The sequence below is a fragment of the Glandiceps talaboti genome, chromosome 5, assembly GCF_964340395.1.
Source record: "Glandiceps talaboti chromosome 5, keGlaTala1.1, whole genome shotgun sequence".
NCBI classification, from domain to species: Eukaryota; Metazoa; Hemichordata; class Enteropneusta; family Spengelidae; genus Glandiceps; species Glandiceps talaboti.
Window position 1 is genome coordinate 1,210,652 of NC_135553.1, and position 27,344 is coordinate 1,237,995.

At 37.7% G+C, this 27,344-nt stretch overlaps 2 protein-coding genes across 3 annotated transcripts; one reads left to right on the plus strand and one right to left on the minus strand.

Annotated features, from left to right (window-relative positions):
* Window positions 1-1,229: 1,229 nt before the first annotated feature.
* Window positions 1,230-22,004, minus strand: LOC144434972 (nucleosome-remodeling factor subunit BPTF-like). 2 transcript variants are annotated; one of them, XM_078123500.1, is made up of 17 exons: window positions 20,641-22,004; window positions 15,994-16,199; window positions 13,926-15,493; window positions 12,980-13,139; window positions 12,533-12,655; window positions 9,620-11,791; window positions 8,799-8,949; window positions 8,433-8,556; window positions 7,639-7,975; window positions 6,895-7,416; window positions 6,189-6,546; window positions 5,591-5,816; window positions 4,613-4,854; window positions 4,050-4,223; window positions 3,404-3,596; window positions 3,037-3,121; window positions 1,230-2,492 (listed from the first exon to the last, which is right to left on the minus strand). In XM_078123500.1, exons 1-17 carry the CDS (start codon window positions 21,858-21,860, stop codon window positions 2,296-2,298), a joined length of 8,058 nt encoding a protein of 2,685 aa, XP_077979626.1. In that variant the 5' UTR covers window positions 21,861-22,004; the 3' UTR covers window positions 1,230-2,295. The 2 variants fall into 2 exon arrangements, with proteins under 2 accessions (XP_077979626.1, XP_077979627.1); XM_078123501.1 differs by having other exon boundaries at window positions 9,620-12,655; window positions 21,908-21,992.
* A 520-nt stretch (window positions 22,005-22,524) lies between these two features.
* On the plus strand, window positions 22,525-27,344 carry LOC144435288 (aminoacyl tRNA synthase complex-interacting multifunctional protein 2-like). The gene is made up of 4 exons (XM_078123880.1): window positions 22,525-22,708; window positions 24,504-24,662; window positions 25,255-25,480; window positions 26,458-27,344. Exons 1-4 carry the CDS (start codon window positions 22,568-22,570, stop codon window positions 26,850-26,852), a joined length of 921 nt encoding a protein of 306 aa, XP_077980006.1. The 5' UTR covers window positions 22,525-22,567; the 3' UTR covers window positions 26,853-27,344.

Sequence of the window (27,344 nt, forward strand, 5' to 3'; positions counted from 1 at the left end):
ACTGAATATAAACCAATATTAAGAATTTGTGACATTATTTTATGTTGGAAGTATAGTATATTCTTATGGAGTCATGATGGGTGAATGGTTAGCATGACCGGCTTGGAATCTACACTGAGGTTGCAGGTTCCAGCCCCGTCACTGCCTGATGTTTGTTTCTGAGTGGCTAAAGTCCTTGGGCAAGATTTGAACCACGACTGTGCCTCAGTCAACCCAGCTGTATAATTGGGGACCTGGTAGGATGTAGGTTGCAATGTGAAGGCTTTAATCCTATGCGTTTAAATGGCTGCAATGGATTGTATGCTCCCCGGGGAGTTGAGGAAGACTAAAGGGCGGTTGTGCCATTCTGATCCGAGCCAGAGGTAATAAATGTAAAGCGCTTTGAGCACGGAGTGGGAAAGCACTACATAAGAACCCAACATTAATATTATTATTCTTGACACTGCCCCCGTACAATTTATACTGCATGGAGTTCACCACACAATGGTCTCTCTGCATGATTGACTGTATTATCTATACTGTATACAGTAAGCTATCATTTTGTTCACTGAAAACATTTGATATAAAACTTCCTGATGGATGTTAGTACAGGAAATCCCTATTTGATTCATGGCAGTAGATATTACTTGTAGGGTAAACAAACAAGCCCCAATGTAATAACTGACCAGAGATTCAGTGAAAGTCAAACTGCATATTGTATTGCCAATTGAACAGCATGTACCTGGTAATGTACTTGACTCAGGTATATCATGTTGTTCAGAACTATAAGGTTTCTAAACCACTTGTGTGGCACCAATGTCGTATCTTACAGACTAGGAATGTATCAATGTCGATATTAAAGGGATATGATCTCCTCTTTTTGTTTCCTAATAAAAGGTTACTTATATTTTACCCTTCACTATCACTCGTCTGAAAACAAGCAGCCACTGGCAAAACGCCTACCATATAAACTGTTGTGATACTGTAGTCTAATGTATAAGAATATAAAATGACATCATTTTATTCATATCGTATGAGAATACAGTATGACAACAGTTAATATGGCGAGTGTTGCCAGTGACTACTTGTCATTAAACAAGTGACAGTGTAGGGTAAAATATAAGTAACCTTTTATTTGGAAACAAAAATGAAAATACTTACAAGTTGTAGACCATGTCCCTTTAATACTGACAGGAGAGAAATAATATATTGACAACATAGTGAAAACTCTCACTGTTTGAAAAGACTGCTTTATTATCAATAAATGAACTCACACTAAAACAGAGGAAGTTAATATCACATAGAAATTCAGAATCTACATCCTGATGACAATAAATACAAATATCTGCTCAACTAAACATACAAGAATGGACAAAGTCTCTATTGTGGTGGTCATGTGGTTGAAAATAGACGACTCTCAATACTAGACCCAGCGAGTGATTCATATCAATAAATTACATACTAGTATAACAAACAACAAAGCAAAGTAACTGTATTGCTAAGATAAAGCCAGCAAACTTTGCACATTTTTCAGCATTCTAAGGGATACCACCATATCCTGATGGATCTTCAGCAAGCTAGGGTGTCAAAGTCATGTACATAGTTATGGATTGAAATATCAGCAACCTGGAAGTGCACATCCACTGTGCAGACTCCTAGTACTAGTAAAATATAATGGAGCCCAAGATAAGACCGCCCAACTTCCTAAATGTAAGTCCATTTCCATGACAATGTTCAATTCAGTATGAGTTGTGTGAGAGTGGAAGCAAAGTACAGTATGCAGCAACCACAGCTTGTTTGTCAGTCTAAGGTAACCTACAAACACACAGTAATGTGCACAACAGACGATATCCATACACATTTCTCATCAAGCTAATTAATAAATAATGTCAACAATGGTTAATGTTGTCAACAAATTTGGATAGAAAATAGAGTTGATTAAGATATTTTCATTTGCATCTACTATTCTACTTCTACTATATCGGTTTAGTCATTGAATAAAATCTCACCTAAGCCAAAGCATTGAAATTCAGTTTGCATCCCTTCTAATTTTGAAAAAGACAGTGGTAAAAACACTGTATTACCATCCCCATGTAAAGTTAGTATTCACATAACAACCCCCTATGCATCTACTCCTGCTATCTTTATTGTGATTTGTGCTGAAAACATTTCAATGTGTTTATATATATTCAAAACAAACAGCACAGAATGACAGCTGGGATGAATTGACAACAAACTTCATTGCTTTGGCCTCGATACCTAATTGTAATATTCAAATTTAAAAACAAACTTCAAAAGCTTTGAATATTATTTAGATCATAAATTCATACTTTGCTTAATAATTTTAACTTTCTGTACAAAAAATTTCTCTATAACATCAGCACATTGAAAGAATGGCGAATCTGCAGGGTTGTAAAAACGACAGTTGTCAAAAATCTTGGTGACGTCGCCAATAAATTCACCTAGCTTCTTGTACTCTCTTGACTTGAGATTATCTTCTATAGTAGAAAGATCTGTAGCATAAACAACATATATACTGAAAATCAGAAATTTAACCAAATACAACAAAATAATTTGATAATTTATACAGTTTTTGATAGTAAACTGTCAGTCTAGTTTACTCTATGATGGATGATTGACAGAGTGATGTGATCATAGGGAATGCTACCATGGATACCACACATATTGTCCTTTGATAATATTATACATTACTTATATGTATATGTGAACGTAGATGTGTGTGTGTGTGTGTGTGTGTGTGTGTGTGTGCGTGCGTGTGCGTGTGCATGTGTGTGCGTGTGTATGTGTACGTATGTGTGTGTATGTGTGTGTATGTGTACGTACGTGTGTGTGTGTGTGTATGTGTACGTATGTGTGTGTGTTTATGTGTGTTTGTGTGTGTGTTTTTGTTTGTGTGCGTGTGTGAAAACGTACATGTGCATAAATCTATGCATGTACTTGGTTATAATGTAGCTCTCTTAGTGTCCATAAATTGGGGTGATCTTTTTCCCCATGGACTGCCACACTGTGTAGCCAGTTAATTATAACTCAACTTACCCATCGGATCTTTGACAATTTGGTAATAATCTGGAGCATCTATTTCACTGACTGGTTCTAAGAATGGCCATGCCATCTTATGACTCTGTGGACAAATATAGAAACAAAGCTGTATATGAAGGTTGTGTTTATTTCACTGACATATTCATATACTTGGTAGGTGTGTGTACTGAACTGGCCTCTTTTGTAAAATTGAGTCTTGCCCAAACGTTGGGATCCTGACTTGATTTCATTACAAGTGAATACACTTTCATTAGTTTTAACTGACCTGTCAATCTGTTTTCAGGTTTGGTGGCAATCATGAGGTTGGACCAGTTAGTAAATTGGAGGTATGTATAATGAGCTATTTCTATCAAACTGTACCTACCTGCATTTGTTTTAAGAGTCGCTTTAAGTGTTCATAGTCTTTATTTGTAAGGTCTTTGGTTTGACTTTGTTGAAGTCTGGAAGTCTGACAATTAGGACATATATACTTTTCAATACTTTCAGCTTCAGATGATGAGATGCCAACACATCGACCATGAAACCAATCCTGACATCGATCACAGCCAATGTAAAACCTGATAACATGAACAGATCAAAATAACAGCTCAGTACAATTGTAAAAGGGAAAAGATTCTTTGCAACACTTCAACGGATTTTGTCAATCATTGTTGTGAGTGACAACATGTCACATGGTAACTCATATATTATCAATGTGTGTGTGTGTGGTTGTATGGATTATGAGAATGGTAGGAAAGGATCTAGGAATCATTTTCCATATGAACTAGCGAACTAGCAAAGCTGCTTGCACAACAGAATGTGTGTGTTTATGTCTGTATATATGACTATGTATATATGACTGTATGTATGACTGTATGACTGTATGACTGTATGTATGTATGTATGTATGTATGTATGTATGTATGTATGTATGTATGTATGTATGTATGTATGTATGTATATGATGCTATGACATACAGCATGACTGTCTTGGTGTGATTTCTATGCACACAACATGTTGACTGACTTACTGTGCTTCATCATAAGGTTTCCGACACACACAATATAATTCTTCATCTGTCTCCAGCTGTTGTGATTTACAGTCATTACAAATATATTCATTGAGTGTATCTGCCTCCTCCTCAGTGATATTGACACAAGAGCCATGATACCAGTTATTACACAGATCACAACCAATGTAAAATCTATCATGTAAAAGTAAAACATTGTAAGCAATGTTGAATGTTGAAGACAATTCAAGTCACTTCAATCAACTTTGTTTTCATACTACATGGTGTATCATGAAAACTTACTTACAAGAATGTAGTAAAACCAACAACTCCTAATGCCATATTTTAGCATTTTTTCTTCTACTAATAAGTATGAAAAAACGTAATGAAAATTAATTGAACACCATCAAGATAAAAATCCTGACTGGTAGTTCATGAGTCCACTGCAGTCATGGCATTTGAAGTAGTCACTTGCAGTCATGGCATTTGAAGCAGTTGCTTGCAGTCATGGCAGTTGAAGCAGTATAATGTATTATGAAGGTGGAGTGACAATTACAACTGTGTAGACTTGAAAGAATACTCACTTGGTTGCATCATATGCAGTTTTACAGATACAGTACAACCTATCGTCTAGCTTCCTCTTCTTTAGTTTTGGTGCAGTGATGCTGTCATTAGTAGGACAGACCACAGGAACTGCAGCACTGGTTTCAGTCACAGCAGTAGTAACAGGGAGAGTTGCAACAGTAGTCACAGCAACAGAACTAGAAGTGATACTTTCACTCTTTCTTTTCTTCCTGGCAGCTTTATGTTCTTGCTTTATTTCTTCCTGTTAGGGGAGATACTTGAGTTTAGTCTATATGTAAATGTTCAAACAGTGGATTTGGTTCAATTTGATGGCACAAAGTGATATAAAATGCAGACTATGGTATGCCATCTTGGTGCAGTTACAAATTTAAATGAAACTGGTGTGTGTATGATAAAATATAAGAGATCGCAATATACCCCCTGCAGTGTTGTCTGTTGGGGTATAAAGACGTTTACATCTGGTACTATTGACTACATTTTGTAAAGAAACTAAAACTGCTACATAGTTATGCCTGTGATTAGAACCTCAGTTTATTAGTGGTGGGTAATTAAAACTAGCTTTGAAAGTGTAGAGAAGTCTTCTCCTTATCACACTGCCATACAATGATACAACAACAATAGGTGGTGTCGATGTCACCACTGATGTAGATTCACATGATGCTTTATCAGTTTGTGTATGTCTGTCAAAGTATACACTAATATGATTAACTTTCACAGACATAAAAACACACTGATAAGAACCTGGCATGAACCTACATCAAAGGCACCCACTGTTGTTTTGTATCAATGTATGTCAGTTTGATAGTGTGATAAGGAGAAGACTTTTGGGCACCTTCAAGGACAGTTTTAACTATCCACCACTTCTAAAACATTGTTCTAATCATATGCATATCTAGATAACTGCTGTAACAGTCATATGACAAATAGAGACAGGGGGTAATACTGCAATCAACTGCACTACTTCACTTCAAGCATACCTGTACTTGGATTGTTAAGTTCTTTTCCAACAACTCTCTCTTCTTCATTATTTCTTTCTTTAACACTTCTTTATGTTTATACAACATTCCACTCAATTTGTTAGCTGCTACACGTTTGTTTTTCTCCTCCTTATTTTCTCGTTGTCTCTTCCTCTTCAGGTTGTGTCTTTCTTCTCTGTCAATCTTGTCCAGCATTGTTTTCATGACCTGACTACAAACTGCCATCCTATTGAGAAAATGTGTTAAGCAATATAAGATTATTTCCTTGTACAGCAAACTGAGAAAATACAGCAATGTCAGATTATTTCCATGTACAGGGAACAGCAAACTGAGAATCTGTTTAGGGTATGATATTGTATTGTGGATTGGTAATATTTAGTCTTAGTTTGATTCACATCATACTTATACAGCAAACTGAGAATCTGTTTAGGGTATGATATTGTATAATGGATTGGTAACATTTAGTCTTAGTTTGATTCACATCATACTTATACAGCAAACTGAGAATTAATGTAGGGTATACAGCAATATAGTGTGAAAGTAGGAGTCAAGACTAACTGTTTGGTTTGTGCTACAGGTACCCATCACACTGTCTTACCTTTGTTGTTCAGCCTTCTCCTCTGGAGTCATAGATTTCTGTTTAAGTCTCATGCTTTCAATAGCAGCAGCCTGTTTGATCTGTGCTTGCTTTTGTAGTATTTGTTGTTGGAACTGGGTCTGTAGTTGTTTATCTTTCCCCTGGATACTGGCCAATTGTTGAAGTTGCTGTATTTGTTGTTGTTGTTGCTGTTGTTGTTGTTTGATTTGTTGTTGTTGCTGCTGCTGCTGTTGCTGTTGCTGCAACTGTTGTTGTTGCTGCTGAAGAACTAGTAGTTTCTGTTGTAGTGACAGTGCCGGTGAAGCCACAGCAACAACTGCTGGCTGGGTGATTTGACTTGTTGCCGGGGTAACTGTAGCTGTACACAAATAGGAATCACGATCAATCCCATACTTATATACTTTAATTTTATGACAAATACACACACACACACACACACACACACACACACATACACAGACACACACACATACACACACAGACACACACACACAGACACACACACACACACATACACAGACACACACACACACACACACACACACACACACACTGTCGAACAAAATTGTAATCAGTAATAGTGATTTATGTTTCTTTGAGTGAAGTACATGTTGCTATCAAACTACTCATAATTCAGAAATGATGATATCAACAACTACGTTGGGACAAGAAAGCTGGTGAACACACAAATCACTGTCTAACTTACCAATGGTTGTTGGTGTGCTGGAAACTGTAGATGTTGCAGCAGCAACTGGTGTTTGTAGAATCAACCTCTGTACCGTTGTTGTACCACCTACTGTCGCTGTACTTGGTGCTGCAGCTCTAATAACCTGGGTCTGTCCTCTAATCTGCACTTGACTAGGTGCTATCAACCTCTGACCCTGGACTTGACCCTGAACAACTTGACCTTGACCTCTGATTAGATGTGCCTGTCCTGTTGTAGTTTGTATGATTTGTCCAGGCTGCAATACTTGGGTTTGTCCACTTGGAGTACGGATGACGATTGGTTGTCGCAATACAAAGGTGCCAGTTGGTAGAGTCTGACTGGGTTTAGCTGCAGTCAGAACCGTAGTACCTGCTACAGTTGCTGTGATAGCTGTCGTGGTAGCTGGGCTACTACTAGCCGCAGCTATGATGGTCTTGGGTTGGTAGCCTGGGAACTGCTTTGCTGTAACCACTGATATATTAGAAGCAGATGTACTCAGTTTAGGAAGAGCTGGTGTTGTACCTGTCAAGACAAAACACACATTACTCAGTTACTTAAAGAAATCATAATTAAACAGTTTCAAGGAAGCAATGTATTGGCCATATGCAACAAAAAATACAAAATGTTTATTTATCCCATCAACTTTGTTTAGTTGTAGGTAAATCTTGACAAGTTTGTTAGAGTTAGCCTAAAGTTCAAACATAGACATGAGTAGAAGTGAAATATCCCACAGATTGTACTTACCAGTGGATGAGAGTGCTACAACTTTAGTATGTATTTGCTGTGGTTGAAGTGTCTTGACTTTTGTAGGAATTGTTTTGATTGCTGATGTTGCAGCAGCCAATGTAGTGGTAACTGCAGTGGTAGACGGAGTAGTTGCAGTAGCTAAAGTAACACCAATGGTTGTGACAGTCATGGTTGGTGTTGCTGTTACCCTGGTAGTAGTTAATGTGTACTTGGCTTGCGTCATGATAGTAGTAAACACTGAAGACGTAGATGATGATGATGATGCTGTCGTTGAGGAAGTAACTGTTGTTGTACCAGTACCTGATACTTTGGGTGTATCTTGTGATAGACGTTTCTACATGTGATATAATAGACAGGCTGGTTAATTTATCAGATTGAAAACAGATTTGGAGTGATAATATCAAATAGTGCCATACATACCTACCTCTATTGTAAACCATCAACTGTTAGAAACAACTGCATTGGTACTACCTATAGGTTTGTGTTGGACTAGCCCTATTCTTAGCTTCTCTTCCTGGTGTTCTCAAGACACTATTGCACGGTCTGCTCTCTAAACTCCAGTAACCCTTTTTTAAATATGTTCACTTAGCAACAATGCTCACTTAGCAACAATGTTCACTTAGCAACAATGCTCACTTAGCAACAATGTTTACTTAGCAACAATGTTCACTTAGCAACAATGCTCAAGACACCACATTGCTATACCAACTGATATAAGAGATATTAGATGTCTAACGATGTTTAAAGACGCAGATACTGATCACCTAGTCTGGAGGGACTGCTTAGCTTACCTGTTGCATTGCCTGCCTTTGTAATTTCAACTGCATTTCAAACTGGTCTTTCACTTCCTGTACTTTCTTGTCAGCTTCCTGCTTGGCTATTTTCTCTCGTACAATTTGTTGTTGTTTCTCCATCCTGGAAAATATAGAACAAACACATTGAGATTGTGAACCATAACCTTTAAGTACAATGTCTGTCCAAAGACGTACAACAGCCAACAAATTGTGGAAAAATTTTAGACAGTAGAACGGTGGATCTGGTAAAAGTTACATGGTTCTATCTATTTAGCAAAATTTGAGCAACTATTGTCTCATTTTTGATCCAAGTGAAAACAAAGATTTGGAATATGACATATTTATACAAGATGTTTGACTTACTTTTCACCAAACTGTCTAATTTCCCACAGTTCTAACTCTTCCTCTGGTATCCAAGTCTCAATAACCTGTGGTCCTTTGGGTTTTCTCTCTTCCAATGCCTTTGGTGTTCTGGAGCTAGACCTTAGACCTTTACGCTGTGGTCTGTATTCCTCTGTTAACAGATAACAATACAAGCATTCATTTCATACACTGAATTTCATACAGATTTTCATATTACCAACAACATCTACATCTCATAGCTTAGAACACTAAGAGTCTACACTACCATGCATTATTAGCAAAATACAGACTATTTTTGAAAGTCACTACAATATATTCTGTGAATACAGAGTTACTCATGTACACAAATTTAGAGAAAAAGTCATCTTGTTACACTGAAGTAGTCATATAAACATAACATTGTCAATCAAGGCTTTGGCTTACTACGATATACACAAACAAGCTATTGTTGCGACATATTGATATAAGCTACTGTATGAACTTAATCATACTCACAGAAGGGTGGCATTTCTGATGACTTCTATGATCTTATAGTGTATAAATTGGGAACTTTCTGTGTTTCACTGTCTTGATTACCTGGCAATTACATCTGTGCAACAGAGGCACTGCTATCACTCACGTGTGTAATTTATAACATTGGTCAACAATAGTTTTAATTGTATCTATCTTAGTAAGTCAAAACCTCAATTGCCACTGAAGTATCAACTCATTCACATTGATTTTAACTATTGACTTATGGTATCATCTTACTTGTAATACCCATGTTAGGGTACAAAGACACATGCACACACTAACAAACTATCAACTAGAGGCCAACATACCATCTTTACTTGGTCCACCAACAGGACAGATTATTTTCCTGACAAGGTATTCCGATCTCAGATTATCAGGTGGGACGTCTCGTTTCTTGATAATTTCTGTAGTGGTAATTTCATCCTCAGTGGTGACAGTAGTAGAGCCACTAAAAGGTGGCTTAATGGCCATATCATCCCAGCGTATACACGCCCACAAAATACGTAACAATAACCCTGCAGCTGAAAGTGAGCGCAATGTCTGAACCCTGTATCTCCAAGCAGTCTTAAAACGTGGCCTAGGGGTAGGATATGGCCAGTTTACACCTGTAGTCTTTGCATTGTAATTAAATGAAGGGACATCCCACCGTCCTCCTCGTCTGCTAATCTTTCGTAGTTCTTCTGGCCGCAACACAAAGAGGTTCTTAACTTTTGCCTTTGTGGCAAATTTGCAGCATGTAGGCAGTGGTTTGGCTATCTTCTTTGTAGATTTCCGTAAACGTGAAAACTTGGCTAAGTAAGTTCTAGTTTTGGTTGATGGCATTTTAGGTGGCTCAATTGGTGTTAGTGTCGTGCTGATGGATTTCATTAGAGAGCTGATTGTATTTGTGGTGATTCCACTCACAGGTCTACTTTTTTGATCCAAAACATTCGTAGGTGTAGTAACCACTTCAGTTTTGGCACTTTTCAGCTGATCTGTTCCACTTGTTATGTTGGCAATTTTCAAGTCCTGTTTTCCAAGAAGTACACCTGTAGTAAGAGGTTTGGTTTGGGTTGTTGTCATCGTCGGTGTCTGTGATACTACAGCTAAAGTTCTGACAACTGCTTTAGTACTTGTGAAAGTCAATGCATTGGTAAATGGAGTAGAACCTGCCGTTAGACTAGTTGGTGAGGTAACAATAGGTCGACTACCTAAACTAATATTGAGTCCGCTGATAACTGTGGGAATGCTTGATGATGGGTTTGCCTTGGTGAGAGTATCTGAGGTGACTGCTCCTGACGCATTCTGTGGAATCAGTATATTTAGATTGGGTTTGGGAAATGACAGTGATGGCTGGCTTTTTGACGGTGATGACACACAAGAAGCAGAAGTTGTAGATATTTGTGGCAGTACATTGGTGACTGAAGGCTGACTATTGCTTGATGCAACTGTCATTGTTGGGTTGGTGGATCCTGTATGAGTGACAGCTACACTTGAGTTGACACACACTGATACTGACCCCACAGAAGGCACACTAATTGAGGTGATAGTCTTTGTAGGACTGGTTGTGGTACAAATCTCTACTGGAATGCTATTGCTTTGGCTGGTCTTACAAAGTGATGTTGTTGACACAACACTCAAATTGACAGACTCACTTGATGAAGTTTGAAGTTTATTACTGTTTGTATTGGAACACAACTGACCATTGTTTAATTTTGTTGTCTTTAGATTATCGTCATGTACAGGTAAAGACTTTGTATTCACATTGTCAGCTGTAGACAGTTTTGTTGATTGTTTTGCAGGACATAAAACTGAGTAACAATTGTACTGATCAATGTGTTCACGACTCCTCTGACATAACGGAGAATAACACAGCATAACTGTCTTTCCAACATTACTAGAAACCTGACATTTCTCACTGACTTCACATTTGATTTCTTGATTTCTTCTCACTTCAGGAACACTACCAACTTTGTTTTGGACTGGTGCACTTTCCAAACCACTCACGGTTTTCACACCACTCACTCTAGATGCTGCTTGTGGGCTACTTATCATGTCCCCTGTCACTGGTTTCTTCTTTTCAAGGAAAATCTGTTCCTCTAGTTTCTTCTTTTCTTCAAGTGCTTTCTTGTACGTCATATATTTCTTCATTTGTTCCTCGTATTCTTTATTTTCTAGTGTTTTTTGTTTGACTCTTCTGTCTAGAAAGCCATCCAGTCTTGGTCGTCTACCTATCTTTTTATACACAGAGTGTTCTGATAAAGCTTTGCTCACATTTAACACACCATCATTGTAATCATTATTATTCTCATTACTTTTCTTGTGTTTTACCGATGCACTGCTACTTGGAGTATCAACTTCCATACTATTTTCCTTTGCTTCTACTTTTACCTTTCCTTCCTTTTCTTCATTTTTAACTTTTTCTTTTTTAACATTTTGGATGGAATCAGTTTTGTTCTGTGTATTCTGTTCGTCGGTTTTCCCAGTTGGTTTGTCACTATCTGTTGTACCAGGGGGTTTGTCTTTCTCTGTTGTACCAGGGTTGTCTTTCTCTGTTGTACCAGGGTTGTCTTTCTCTGTTGTACCAGGGGGTTTGTCTTTCTCTGTTGTACCAGGGGGTTTGTCTTTCTCTGTTGTACCATGGTTGTCTTTCTCTGTTGTACCAGGGTTGTCTTTCTCTGTTGTACCAGGGGGTTTGTCTTCCTCTGTTGTACCATGGTTGTCTTTCTCTGTTGTACTAGGGGCGTTGTCTTCCTCTGTTGAACTGGGGGCTCTGTCTTTTTCTGTTGAACTAGGGGATGTGTCTTTCTCTGTTGAACTGGGGGATGTGTCTTTTTCTGTTGAACTAGGGGATTTGTCTTTCACTGTTGAACTAGGGGATTTGTCTTTCTCTGTTGAACTAGGGGATTTGTCTTTCTCAATTGTACTTGGGACTTTGAATCTCTCTGTTGTACTAGTGGGTTTGTCTTTCTCCGTTGTACTAGGGGCTTTGTCTTTCTCTGTTGTATCAGGGTTGTCTTTCTCTGTTGTACTAGGGGGTTTGTCTTTCTCTGTTGTACTAGGGGGTCTGTCTTTCTCTGTTGTATCTGCATTCTTATCTGAGTGTGTTGCTGCCATGGTCTTGTCTACATCAGGAGTTTCAATGCCTTTGTCAGAACCTGCTGTTTCCATGGTTTTCTCTGTTGTATCTTTGACCTTATCTGCTTTATCAGTGGCATCTACCCCATCCACATCAACACTACTCTCTTTGCTTTCTTCAATTTCCATTTTCACAGGTCCACTTTCATCTTTGTCTGTCTGGACAGAAGTGTTCTTTTCTGCTTCACTTGTTTGATTGGTGCGTGGCTTGGCAAACATTTCAAACACTGAAATGGAATGGAAAGGCCAAAATTGTAAGTATCTACTTGTCAAAGTGTTGTATGGATACATTTAGACACTTTTCAAAACTTGTACCTCTCAAAGGGAGTTCTCCTACATGTAGGTAGGAATAATCCATACAACCAAGACCCAACTATAGCGGTATTCAGTTTGTATCTGGTTATTACTATTCTTATTAAAATGGAAGGTAAAACAAAGCTACATGATGCAAATCCAAACGATGCTACACTTATAACATTTAGATTCATACATATATTTCAACACATTTAATAAACTAAAATGACAATATTTCTCTTCTAAGACTGACTTACCATTTTGATACTTAGGTTGTTTTGCTTTGGCAATACTTCTCTCTAAAGCAAGCTTAGCTGGACTTGGTGCAGGAAGCAATCTCTTCCTACGTATGGAGCTCAACCACATCCATCCATCCCCACTAAGGAGACGATATTCCTCACCCTTCTGTTTCCATACCTAATAATCAAATACAAGAACATAGACAAGTGTTATTAAGTTATTACAGTGCTGTGACTCAAGACTATTAATAGTTGCTATTTTCACCAAGCTATGTAACAACAGAGTGAACGTAATAAGTATAAGTATGTTGATAGCTTTTACTACTTATGAAGAGTGTTTCTTATGGGGATATGATTCCCACTGGAAACAGGCATCTCTGTTTTGTTTCCTACAAATTCCTGTTGTCCTTTTTGTCTTCTATCAATTAAGGGGTGGAATTCATTACTTTGCAATTAAAAAGGGATAACATGAAACAGAAACTACATATATTATATGCAACACACATCCTGTATGCATGTCATACCAGGCTAAAAGCAGAAACAAAGTACTGGCTTGTACATGGAAAATGTTTTATTCTTGTAGCTGAGTCACCATGGCAACATGAGAGACATTTAAATATCTATCACATTATGTATGACAACATAAAAACCCAGTATGATGACACCAGACTAAAGATGCTGGTAGAGGCGAAATGTAGTTACAGTATGGTCTTACCCATACAATCTTGCCTTCTACTCTTAAAGGTTTATGAATCACACGAGTGTCTTTAATCAAATAAATTCATTCTTTTTTAGCTACAAACTGCAGGTACAATGCTATGGGGGGGGGGGGGGGGCAAACACACAGCCTAACTATCAGCCTTGTTCTAGGTGTGTACTCACTGTGAAATCTCATGTACACACTTTATAACATAATAATCCAAAACACCATCTCTATTAATTCAAGTATTCTAGCCATACTGACCTGATGCCTCAATGGAAATGTGTAGTGAACCCAATGACTCCTGTCAATCTCAGACTCATCTTGACCTCTTCTCTCTGCCTTCTTCCTATCTTCTCTTTCCATAGCTGTTAAGCGCAGCATTCTAGTGTGTCCAAGGCTTTCATTCCACACAAAGTTAAAGATAACAGGTTTGATTGCAGATTCTAATATTGCCAATGCTAAGGAAAACTCTCTTGGAGTACTACACATATGCACTGCTTTGACCCAATTATTTCTATGCACAGCCCAGTTGGAGTGTAGGAAGGGAGCAGAAATATTGCTTTCAAGCTGAGTAACACTGAGTCGAAGTGTAGAAACAGTTAAAACCCTGGAACCATGTACAGTGCCACTCCATTTAAACTCACTCAGCTGGGTGAGACTAAATTTATGTGACAAATGTCGACGTTTGTCTCTTTCTTCAGCATGCTGGGGTTTGTTCAAGGCCAGAGTGTTTGTTGTGTAAGAGTTCTTATACAATTTGTAGTTGCCTTCCACCCCTAATTTGAACAGTTGTTGGTTCTTAGCAAACAACTCGGCGTTCTTTGCATTAATGGTCAAAGTACCGTCAGCATTCTTTGTTGTGTTAACACGTGTGATTTCACCCTGTGCGTTGATGACAAGTATGGTATCATTACTATTGGAGGATGTGGTGGTAGTTGTTGCTTTGCCACTCAGACTAGAAACAGTGGTAGATTTTGTGGGCTTTGATGTGGTATATGTGATAAATGATGTAGTTTTGGGTGGTGGAGGTTTGTAATTTGGATTTCTTGATCTTGTCATGATGCTTGATGTTGGAGGTGAATTTTTAGAAGGAGACGTCTTGGACACCTTATCAGTTTTACTGTCACCAGTATCTGTTGCAGTATCATCACTACCATCACTTTTCTTCACCTCATCACCTTGAACTTTTGACATGATCTGAGAGTCACCTGCTGTTGATACATTGGTGCTTGCACTATCAGATGAGGCTGTTGTTGTTGTTGGCTTGGTGTTGACATTCCCTGATATTGCATATGTTAGCTTAGTACCATCTTTATTCAGAAACACAACTGTTTTTGTAGTTGAAGTTGTCTTAGAACTTGACTCTCCGTTTGTTTTCTTTCCCTCCCCAGACTGCTGTATGTCTTGTGTGTCCAGTATCCTCTTTGTAACATTTGGTATAAGGGATTGTACACTGATCACTTTAGTTTCACTGTCTTTCTTCTGACTGTTGTCACTGATTTGATCAATGCTTGTTGTCTTGGACTCCTCTGTAGAAGTGACTGTAGTGGTGGTGGTGGTGGTGGTGATAGTGGTGGTTGTGTTGGGGACTTTATCTAGTGATGACATTGCTACAACCGGATCATTTGAAGTGGAAGTGTTAGTAGAGGTTGTATCTACCTCCATTTGTACATCACCACCATCTTTATTCACATCAACAGTTACATTTTTATTCTCTTCTTTCTCACTCTGTTTCCTTTTCAATGCTTCCTCAAACTCTTTCTGTTTGGCCTCCTCTTTCTTTTTCTGTTCTTCCTTCAGTCTAGCTTCTTTTTCCTCTTTGATTCTTTCTGTAAGCAGAAAAAAAAAAGACCAGGTTACATTGAAACTAGTAATTCACTATAAGGTTCAGTCATTTTCTTTGGAAGTTGTATTGGCCCTGAAAGGAAAAAGGGCTAATTTTTTGTTGTTGTCTTCACTTCACAATTTTTAAGTCAGACAGTTAACAGATCATGATGCAAACCAATCTTTTTGGTCAGATGAAAATCTACAAATAAGAAAGGACCCCACTATTAAGAATATTTCAACATCAAGACTACAAAAACTAATACTAGAGTTTAGGAAGGGTATTTTGAGTGTTTTGATTCCAATTTTAATTTTGCAGAAAGTAAAGAATTTTGGAGTGAGATTGTATTTATCAAGCGGGTACCCAGAAAATACAAAATGACTTGGTGTCATTGTTAGTTTGGGCATGATTCATGTATACCTTATACATGTATGTTCATATGTGAAAAGTGAAAAACAGTAACTATTGAAGTAAGGTGAAATTTGAGTTGTGAGACATTCATACCATTAGCAGCTTCTAATGCAGACTTAACATTTCCTCTGGCTTGATTTGTTAAATCTTCAGTTTTCTTCATGTGATCCAGTATTTCTGGCATTTGATCACTAAGTGCTCTACACAGATCAGCTTCCCAATCCCTGGCATCCAAACACTGCATGAGTTCCCCTATCTGGGTCTTAGAGCTATAGTACCATAGTTTATCTTCACCTTCCCTGTAGTAATACAAATAATACAGATACCATTACACAAGGTTGGAGAGTACTGAACAGCTGGCAGCATTTAGAGATCTAATCAAATCTCTTTGGAGACCAATTATATTATTGCTACCTACAGTTGTATTAGACCATGTTTGTTACTTATTAATAAAGAATATTAATATCTTAATACACAACAGTGGTCTCCTGGAAAGTTACATTACTAGACTAATATGCATAAATATTATTATGTAAATACAGTTTGTGTTCTAAAGATAATGGTAGAATCCAATACTCTGTAAAGACCTCAGGGAAAACTGAATATAACATTAGAATGGCGTGAATTTTTCATTACCAAAAAAGTATTGTTCTTCGTTTATAAAAATTATAGAATGGAATCCTCTTCTATATTCTAAATTTGGAAACCCTGCAGTTACTAAGCCTTAATAAATACACAAACAGGATAAAACTTGAGTACACGTAGTTTTCTATGACATCATGTTGGTAGGAACAGTGTTTATCTGAAGACAAATTTGCATAACACAGCAACATATTGTTATGTTATTTAGTTTATATTGTCTTCAGAAAATTATTGAGTGGCACCTACTATTTTATAAAAGTTTTGAAAGAACCTAGGAAACTGTAGTACTAATAATTATAATTAAAATAACGAAGATTTATATTGTGCCTTGTCTGTGGACAAACACAAGTAGATTTGACCTGCCTGAATAAAAACACTAACAATATTTATATATATTGTCAGGAGTGAAAAAATTGAGACTGGACAATATTGACTAAAAAACTGAGACTGGATAATATCGACTAATTTCCATCAGATATTGAATGATCATAAAATTATTGCAGGAAGTGATTCAAAATGTAATTCTGGTGGCAACTCATTAAACAATGTTAATATCATAGTTGAATAAGGCCTAGAAATTGAACTGTAATGCAAAGAAAATGAAATCACAAGACTAATCACAGCAATGTGTGTGGTGTTCATTATGTGTAATTGCAAACTAGGGTGTAGGTAAGTACTAGTAGGTACTATTACATGTAGGGATATTTGTTTACATTGACTGTCTTTTATAATTGTACAATATACAGATGAAGTCAAATATTGATAGTTTTCAAGTAAATGCCAAAATAAGCCATGTTATTTAAAATTTGACTAGAATGTCATGGAGATTGAAAAAACTCAGTTCACTGCTATTTTAGCATCTATTTATTGTGTATGTTGTATGGTGAGCAACTGTAGGGAGAGATATAATTACAAGGTTCACCAAAAGTAGATTTGAAGTACTGTACTGTACAGAAATCATTACCATACCATACCAAATGCCAACAGGTTTTATTAAATTTCAAGTTAGTTTGCCAACAATTTCAATCAGATTTACAAAACTTACAGTCACATGACCACTCCAATCTGTGAAAATTCAAGATTGCTTAACCTATTTTGTTCTTATATGGACAACTAGACATTACATATACAAATTACATACACAGATCAACTTACCTGGGGAGTATTTAATTTTTTTTATACACTAAAATTTGAATCCAATCATCTCATTACAACACTACATGTAAATCAACCACTACATTTTAATTTGCACATTTACATATCTGTATAGTTTCAGTATCACATTTACATATCTGTATAGTTTCAGTATCATTGCATACATTACTTCCCATCATACAGTAAAGCTTTCTTTATGCTTGGTGTTTCACAACAATGTGCTATATTGGATTGATAAAATTTAAATACTAGTTTCTTTATCACATATTGTATTTGTTCAACGAGCGTTGATTGCTTAGATTTGTATCTTGGCATATTCTGCTAAATCTGCATTGTAGTTGAGGTTCCCCTTGTTTGAGTTTCCATTGATTCATTTTCATGGACATAACAAAATGATGACGGAAAATAAATTTAACACAAAATAAATATGTTAACACAGGTACATGTAATAACTGCTTTGACATACACTAAACAAGTCTTTTTGACAACATATGCCCACCCTATGAGCATTTACATAAATAGCGTTTGCAACAAATGGGTACCTACAGTAATGTATAGTGCAATGCATGTAATAAGGTTTACAAACAATGCCTAGAGTACATTGAACTATCATCAGAGAAAAAGGCCAAGGTCAGCCTGAATCACACCACATACAATGTACATGTAGTCAAAGTTGTGAATTATTCTTGTACCATGAATGACTCTCAGCCTAAGATATACACAAGAATTATTCTGCACATACAATTTTTCAAATGTGATGGGTAAGCCATTTAATCAAATTTGATATGGTCATTAAATATAAGTGACACATACAATATGTTCACCATACCTTTTTCTAGCATGTCCACTTTTGCCATTGCACTAGGTTTGAAAGAAGGTATGTATATCAGAGATACATGTATGGGTGGACACATACATGCGTTTGCAGACCCCATGATTTTAACATACATTTTGTAAGCCATGAGATTGAGAACTTTTGTGATTTGAGGCATGAATGAAATATGGTAACTACATGTACCCATAATGCAAAGCATCATAGTGCATGTACAAAGATAACAAATTGTTGAGTAGTTTTGGCTGTTTATTATAGATTTAGTGTTATATTCAATAAGATTCATCCACAACAGATTACACCTTTATGGTAAGTTTTCTGTTCATAAAAACATATTTTGTGTAACTGACAAGGAAATAAAGGTAATTTGAATAGAAGATTAACAAGTTTCTTAGAATGTGTGGTGAAAAACCCAACCTTTTTAAGCAGTGTAGGGTAGTACTTGTCCTAGACTACTTACATGCACATGTGCTATTCATCATTGTGGGTACTCCTTTATCACTTGCTATATGGCAAAGTGTTCATAATGACAAATTTTTCAGTATATAGCATTATCCTTGATAGTGACACAATACCCTTGGTATTGACATAATAACCATGACAGCAACACAATACCATTGATAGTGACACAATACCCTTGATAGTGACACAATACCCTTGATAGTGACACAATGCCATTGATAGTGACACAATACCCTTGATAGTGACACAATACCCTTGATAGTGACACAATACCCTTGATAGTGACACAATGCCATTGATAGTGACACAATACCCTTGATAGTGACACAATACCCTTGATATTGACATAATACCCTTGATAGTGACACAATACCATTGACAGACACAATGTCCTTGATAGTGACACAATACCATTGATATTGACACAATGCCCTTGATAGTGACACAATGCCATTGACAGACACAATGCCCTTGATAGTGACACAATACCATTGATAGTGACACAATACCCTTGATAGTGACACAATACCATTGATAGTGACACAATACCCTTGATAGTGACACAATACCATTGATAGTGACACAATACCCTTGATAGTGACACAATGCCATTGATAGTGACACAATACCCTTGATAGTGACACAATACCATTGACAGACACAATGCCCTTGATAGTGACACAATACCATTGACAGACACAATGCCCTTGATAGTGACACAATACCATTGATAGTGACACAAAACCCTTGAGACACAATGCCCTTGATAGTGACACAATGCTATTGATAGTGACACAATACCCTTGATATTGACACAATGCCATTGATATTGACACAATGCCCTTGAACCCTTGATATTGACACAATACCCTCCATAGTGACTCGGTGCCCTTGATATCGACACAGTGCCCGTGAATGACAGTGACACTTATTAACTCCCATTTGACCTTAACATGTGAAGGTCAATGTCATGATCAGCATTTAGTACTGTGGTAGTTATAAAATGCATCTGAAGGGCATAGAGTGCCTTTTTTCCCCAGGATAATACTATACAGCTTTTTAATCATTTCCTAGAGTGGGTTCTCAAATTTCTGTGTTTTTATAAACACCAGTAAGCACTCAAACGTATCAGAGTTTGGAGTGATTTCAACGAGTTTTGCTGTTTTTGTTAAAGGCCCATTTCAGATTAAAATTTAAATTAAATCTAGGTGTAAAATATGGTTATTTGGCAGAGAATGAGATATAGAAAAGGTTGGTTCACAACAAAAGAATAATACCATGTAATCCTTATTAAGATAAAACTAATGCAATGACCCAGGATTGAAACATGGCCCTTTAATGGATAAGTGAGTAAACTCTATCCATGTTCCTTAGGAATTCAACCGATTAGGTTTCCCACCCACATCATACATGTAGTTATGTAGAAGGTATGGTAATCTTTGCTATAGTACGTTAACAAATCTCCCCCTCTCTTTTACCTGGTACCCAAACCTTAAAAGATAGTTATTTTTAAATTATTTTAAATGGTGATGTAAATAGAAGTAGTGACTTTAATAACTGGTCACAGGTGATACTATTTTTTAGTTGATTACTATGGAAAGCAATTTAGGGTCTGATTGATGAATTTGATAGTATATGATTTTACTTACACAATAATTCTTCTACACAGAAACCAGTATTTTCTACCATGTCTGTCGTATCCAATTGGCTCATGGCGTATCAGCAAACCACTTTTTTCCACTTCTGACACACAGTCAGTCACTCCTGATACTGTGTTTTCTCGACAAATTTCACAATTCCAGTCTTCTTCAGGTACTTCTTCTAATGGCGGATTAACACATTCAAGATGGTACACAGCTGAGCATGTTTCACAGCAAAGTAAGTCGCCCAGTTTATGGCAGTTACGACAGTGATCATCGTAGGTTATTGCCCCTTCATTGATAATTTCTTCCCTGACACTGTTAGAACCAAGAAACTGATCTGTTAAAAGTTGAAGTACTTTCACTTTATCAGCAACATGGCCATATGGGTAGTTTTCATTTTCTGCAGCAGATATTACTCGACGGAATTCTGAATCACTTTCAATATAACAACGCACAAGTTCTGGCCAGGTCATACCATCCAGGAAAAACAACTGGATATTTACACTGTCTTTAGTGTCATGAGGCCCAAATGTGGTGCTATTGGCATCTTCCTCTCGAAGTAAGGCTTTCAACAAAGCAATATGAGTTTCTGCTAACAATGCACACTGTTCTTGACTTTGTAGAGCTGCACAAAAATCCTCAAACCTGTATGGAGTTAACCTAAGGTGTTGTCTGAAATGTCTCAACGTTTCATACACACTGACAGTTGTTAGGAGTAGTTTGTTATCAATCAGCAAGTCATCCGATGATGATGGAAGCTCTAGAGTGGGGATTTCTCGCTCTATCAAGTAACTTGGTGGTGATCTTGGCCTATGTGATCTGGCTCTCCTTCTACTTGGAGTACTACTAATGGTGCTGTAACTTTGAAAGCTACTTTCAGAATAAACGCTCTCATCGTCCGAGCGTCCTGTGTAATCCGAATCAGTGTCATTGATGTTATTGTGGTTCTCACTTTCCGTTATTTGGTTGTGATCCAAACAGCCATCGTCGGCTTCGAGGACTTTGGCGATCAGTTGTTTGCTCTTCTTGGCGGCTTCACGGGTTCGAAATCTCGGCTCCCTCGGCGTGCGACTTCGTGGGGGTGTTGATATATTACTTACCGGCGTGCTAGAGCGTGAACTGGACGCACTTCCCGCATCACGCAGTATTTTCTTGCGTTTTGCACCAGGACCGAATCCATGAGGCACAATGGGATTTTTTGGCGGTCTTCCGCGTCCACGCTTCATGTTAGAAAGTCAATTTTTATGCACCAACAGTAAGGAAAATTGTTCACCTGTCAGATGGAGTAAGATATGACCTCACTCATTCACTGGGATGGTGGGATTTCGGCACTTCTATATTTAGCCTCCATGTTGAATTTTGATGTCCGCCATTTTCAAGCGCCCGTGTGATCACGTGACCGACAGAGAAGCATATTGTCCGTCGCTTCTTTCCTTATGCGAGACATAAACCCCTAATTACCATGGTGATGGCCATATTGAAAGTGTATCCCTTTCCGACGTTGCTTCAGATTACGGTTTCGGAAACAGTGTGTGGTCAAATCTCGATACGATATTTTCTTGACATTTTCCCAACGAACAAGCTATATGATTGGCTATCTAGGGAATGATAGACTGTGCAGTTTATAAAATGAATAAAGGTAATTTAAGCATCTCCATCCTGGTAGAAAAGTGTTTTTATACAAAGAATTAATGCATTGGGTAGAGGACGAAAGATACGCAATAGTCATTGGAAAAGATGGAATTTTATCGAGGAATATATTGTGTAAATATATTTCCTCTAGCCAATGGGAGACGTCGTTACTAAGTTGTATTGATCACTGTGCATCTCTCGTTATGCTTGTTATGTTCTCACATTGACACGCGAGACTTTCATGCGAATCCCTTTCAGCTGAAAAGCCCGTTCATGCAGAGTGGAAGTGCACTGCTCTACGATGAATGGAACTGGAATGTACAAACTGAAGCCGATATATGATGAAAATGTCGATGTAGGCCTTCCTAACTGTATGTATAAAATGTCGAGCATATACGGAAAGGACCCAGTGGGAAGAAATGTCCCAAACGGAATTGACGAGGTAATTATCACCAGACTTAAATAATGTGTCATGTGTGTAAAATGTCTGTCCGAACATGGATGTTTCTATCACTCACTGATACTTCATGGTCCGACAGTCACATTGCGTGCACGTTTCTAAACGCGATCAACGTTTTGAGTTAATGTACATCCCCGTTTGGCCATAGACGTTTGACGGTACAATTTTAAATCCGTTTTGCAGCCACAAATACATGCGATGCTGGCAGCTGTGCTACGCACTTTTGCATACATAGAGAGGTGCCTCCATGTGTAAACGGTATGATTGGTACCAACTGTGATACGCTCGGTGCAGTCTGTCTCGCATTTAGAGGCCAGATGGGGTACGAGAGGGGGGGGGGTGTTAGTGCATATGCTGTGTAGAGTTGTTGCTGTATAATAGTTGCTTACTTGTACCATGAAAGTATAACTCACTTCCATGCTTGTCCCAATTATAATTACGGCCTTATAATTATTTCCATCCCTAGTGGCGACGTGCTCTCGATCCCCCATTGAGAGAAAAGATATTTAAAAATTAAATGAGGATTTCACAACTGCTCATGATGAATACTAAGTGCACATACTTTGTGCATGTCATGACTTAGTCCTGTTTGCAGACAAGTAAATCAGGACTCAATTCTGACAATGTCCCTTCTTCTACAAGTCTAAGTGATGTGTGAAGATAACGTAGTGTAAAATCGGAACACTGTCGTCAGGAACTAGACTATTCTTCTACAGAAGGAAAGGGACAATGTCAGCATCAAGTCCCAACTTCCCATCTACAAACAGGACTATACTCATGACTATGTGACATTCCCAAGCTTATTCAAGAGAGGTACAGTACTGATACTGAGAGCTGTAAGAACGACATCTTGTGTTTTGACATAAGGGCATCTGCCTTTCTTTACTAAGACTAAGAGTGTAAAACCTGCACTGGAACAAGAAGTTTAGTTTATCAGAATTATACATTTGATAATGTATCATAAATCATTAAATGCTATTGCTAACAAGTGATTACTTAAATTGTACCGATGTGTGCACACACACATTATGGTGACAGACCATTGGTGTTTGCTAGTAATAGTACCATATGTTTACAAGTGTATTATAAGGGGATACAGTTCCTCTATCATGTATAATAGATGGACTGCATTGACTGACAGTGGTGCTTAGATTGACAGTCAGAGGTGCATAGGTTGACTGGTGCATAGATATATTGTCAGTGGTGCATAGATATATTGACAGTGGTGCATAGACTGACAGTGGTGCATAGATTGACAGTGGTGCATAGACTGACTGGTGCATAGATTGACAGTAGTGCATAGATAGACAGTGGTGCATAGACTGACTTGTGCATAGACTGACAGTGGTGCATAGATATATTGACAGTGATGCATAGATTGACAGTGATGCATAGATTGGTGCATAGATTGACAGTCAGTGATGCATAGATTGACAGTGATGCATAGACTGACAGTGGTGCACAGATTGACAGTGGTGCAAAGATTGACAGTGGTGCATAGACTGACAGTGGTGCACAGATTGACAGTGGTGCATAGATTGACAGTGGTGCATAGACTGACAGTGCTGCACAGATTGACAGTGGTGCATAGATTGACAGTGGTGCATAGATTGACAGTCAGAGGTGCATAGATTGACAGTCAGAGGTGCATAGATTGACATAGGTGCATAGATTGACAGTGGTGCATAGATTGACAGTGGTGCACAGATTGACAGTGGTGCATGGATTGACAGTGGTGCATAGATTGACTGGACAGTGGTATATGTTGTATTTGTAGGATGATCCTGTTGCAGCATTGGAAAGAAGACAGGAACGAATGTTAGAAAAATTGAACAAGTTGAAATCAGATGTTGAAATGCTTTCGAAGCAAATGGATGAAAGGGCAACGACATGCAATGTGGTGCAATCATCTTCAGTACGTGCTACAAGAATATTGGTAAGTTCAGAAATTTACTGCTATCCTTAAAGACTTTCAGGACAACTTGGAAATTCTAGGATGATTGAACTGTCTAGTAATCTGGAAGTAATAGTATTACCAGTGATGTGGGTGAAATTCAAAGTTGTGTATTCAATTTCAATTTCAATTATGGTAGACATTAGTGTGGGCTTTTATCTGTGACACAATGGTTTATTTATTGATATCAACCTGACTTATAACAAGAAGGATATTTACTGCCATGATACTTTTAACAGCAATACTGTTATATTAGTCATTTTGTTTGGCCATTCATTTAGTTTTCGGTATCATAATGTACACACTGAGTACACTTTTAAAAATATGGTTTGGTTTAAATTTACCACCTTTCTGTGTAGTCCACCATGCCGAGGTGCCTTACACATAAGTCAACCCAAAAATAATCAGACCATTGATGGCAGAATGACTCGGTATATCTTACACCTATGCTAATAACAGGTATTAACCATGTTTATGTTGTGGTCATAAGACTCCATAGAGAACTGAATTAATGTGCGATATGATATCACATTTTTTAGTCAGCTGATTGTCTTGTTTGTTTGTTTGTTTGCAGGATGACAGCATACATGACATTGTAATAAATGCCAACCCATCTCAGCCACCATTGGGTCTTATGGTGTTACATCACCTACTGACCCCTAGAGCTCGAACTTGTACTTCTGTCCATGTCCACTCTTCTGTTACCAGTATTGATGACAAATTACGCAAATGTTTGCTTAATGGCACATCAACAGAACGAAGCAATGCACAAATTGTTTTTACACTTATTTGGAAAAAAGGTAAATATTACAATCTTACTAGATAACCTTGCTCACTAGGAAAGAAATGCAAAGATGTTTAGAGCTTGGCCGATAACTTTAAATTGTGTGTTCAGATTTAAAATTTATTCATAATTTCCATAAGTTGAATTCATTTTCAAAAGCTGTCAGAAAAAGAGAGTGAAGTAAATCGAATGCATTGTATTCAATTATTCAGTGATTTCACGCACAGAGCTTAGAATTGTAAATAGCGCACTCACCCTGCGATGTTCACGCACAGCACTTAGAATTATAAATAGCGCCCTCACCCTTGCTGTCTATGTAAGTTATTTCAGACACTGCACTTAGAATTGTAAATAGCGCCCTCACCCTGTGATGTTTTACATAGACAGCAGCCTATTCAAACCCATTCAACTCATTCCCAGCCCCAGGAATCAAACCTAATACAAGTTTCAATGATGTTTACTTCTCTGCAGTCACATTTTCCAGAAAATGCCTTTCTTTATGGCATAATTTTTTTCCACTATTTGGATATTTAGCCAAGGCAGAATAGTTCAAGATGTCCGTCAGTTGTTTTGTATATTTTTATTTTTCTCCACATATTATATTGTCGTTTCTCTTCTTTTTAATATCATACTAGGCAAAGCAAATAATTTCCTGCAGGGTAGATTCATTTGTGACAGGCTGCCTCGTGATGATATTGTAGATAGCACCCTCCGTCTGGAGAATGCACAGAGTATATAGAACGTGCAGGTGTAGTCTTTGCACCGCAATGCATCCTTGGGTAAAACCACCCAATTTTTTCGCATAGTATATAGACGCGCATGCGTACTAGTCATTGAGCTGCTATGCAAGCTATAAATTCATGAGTTAATACTAATATGCAAATACATAGTAGTGATGACAAGACATGATATTCATGTGCAGATAGTGACCAAATACATATTTAGTGTGAATATTGAGAAAAGACTCCAATTTGTGTTATCATGTATTTTCAGTTAACTATGGTCCAGAAATGAATATAGCACCTGTATCTCAGACACCAATTCATGGAGAAGCCAACATAGCACGTTACCTTGCCCGTCTCTTAGACCCATCCTACGAGAGCAGTCCAGAATTGGCAACTCTCATCGACAGCTGGTTAGACCTGGCATCAAACACCATGACAAGAGGTTCTTCCAAAGAAAAGGCAGTGGCATTGAGGGCTTTGAATTCCCACCTAGGAAAGAATACATGGCTAGTTGGATCTTCTCTCACTTTAGCTGATGTTATTATGTGGTCAGCTGTCTACCAATCAGGACAAGCTAAAGGAGTACCCAACAATGTCAATAAATGGCTGAAAGCCTGTGAAGAGAACTCTGCATTTCAATTTGCTAAGGCTTTGATCAGTTAACTTTTGTTAACAATGAAAGTCTTTGCACACAGGTCACCAGTAATTTTCAGCAACACTGGCAGTATTTTGATAAGGAAATAGCAAAATGAATACTGTCAGGCCCTCTATAGTTTGTGAAATTGGTCTGTTTTGGTCAACTGTCCTTCTTAGATAGATGTGTGATAGCTTATTACGTGGTCTGTTACAGCTATCTGAGGATGGGTCATTGCCCAAAACCTTAAACACATTGTACCACATCTTTCTGCACATACAGTTTATTTAACCACTTCCTTCTTCCAATTCTGACCCTAGCAGTGTTTAGGTAGCTTTTCAGAGAGTTTACAAAGACCCACCATTTCAGATGCGTTTATAAGTTGAGATATTAGCTGATGTGAACACTGCCATTGTAGAATGCAGTTATAGATACACTCAAGATCAGAATCATACATGCTGTATTGGGCTATGAATTGACAGGCAGCTGTGTGTATGAGTATGCTGATGACTTACAGAAAT

Bases quoted from the DNA above. Each gene is read 5' to 3' on its own strand.
- LOC144434972 (XM_078123500.1), bottom strand. From the start codon at position 21,860: ATGAAGCGTGGACGCGGAAGACCGCCAAAAAATCCCATTGTGCCTCAT. The intron at 16,200-20,640 runs GTAAGTAAAATC...GTATTACTACAG, and splicing joins CTGTGTAGAAGAATTATTGT to GGAAGGTGAAGATAAACTAT. The intron at 3,122-3,403 runs GTAGGTACAGTT...ATTTGTCCACAG, and splicing joins GACTCTTAAAACAAATGCAG to AGTCATAAGATGGCATGGCC.
- LOC144435288 (XM_078123880.1), top strand. From the start codon at position 22,568: ATGAATGGAACTGGAATGTACAAACTGAAGCCGATATATGATGAAAAT. The intron at 24,663-25,254 runs GTAAGTTCAGAA...GTTTGTTTGCAG, and splicing joins TACGTGCTACAAGAATATTG to GATGACAGCATACATGACAT. The intron at 25,481-26,457 runs GTAAATATTACA...ATGTATTTTCAG, and splicing joins TACACTTATTTGGAAAAAAG to TTAACTATGGTCCAGAAATG.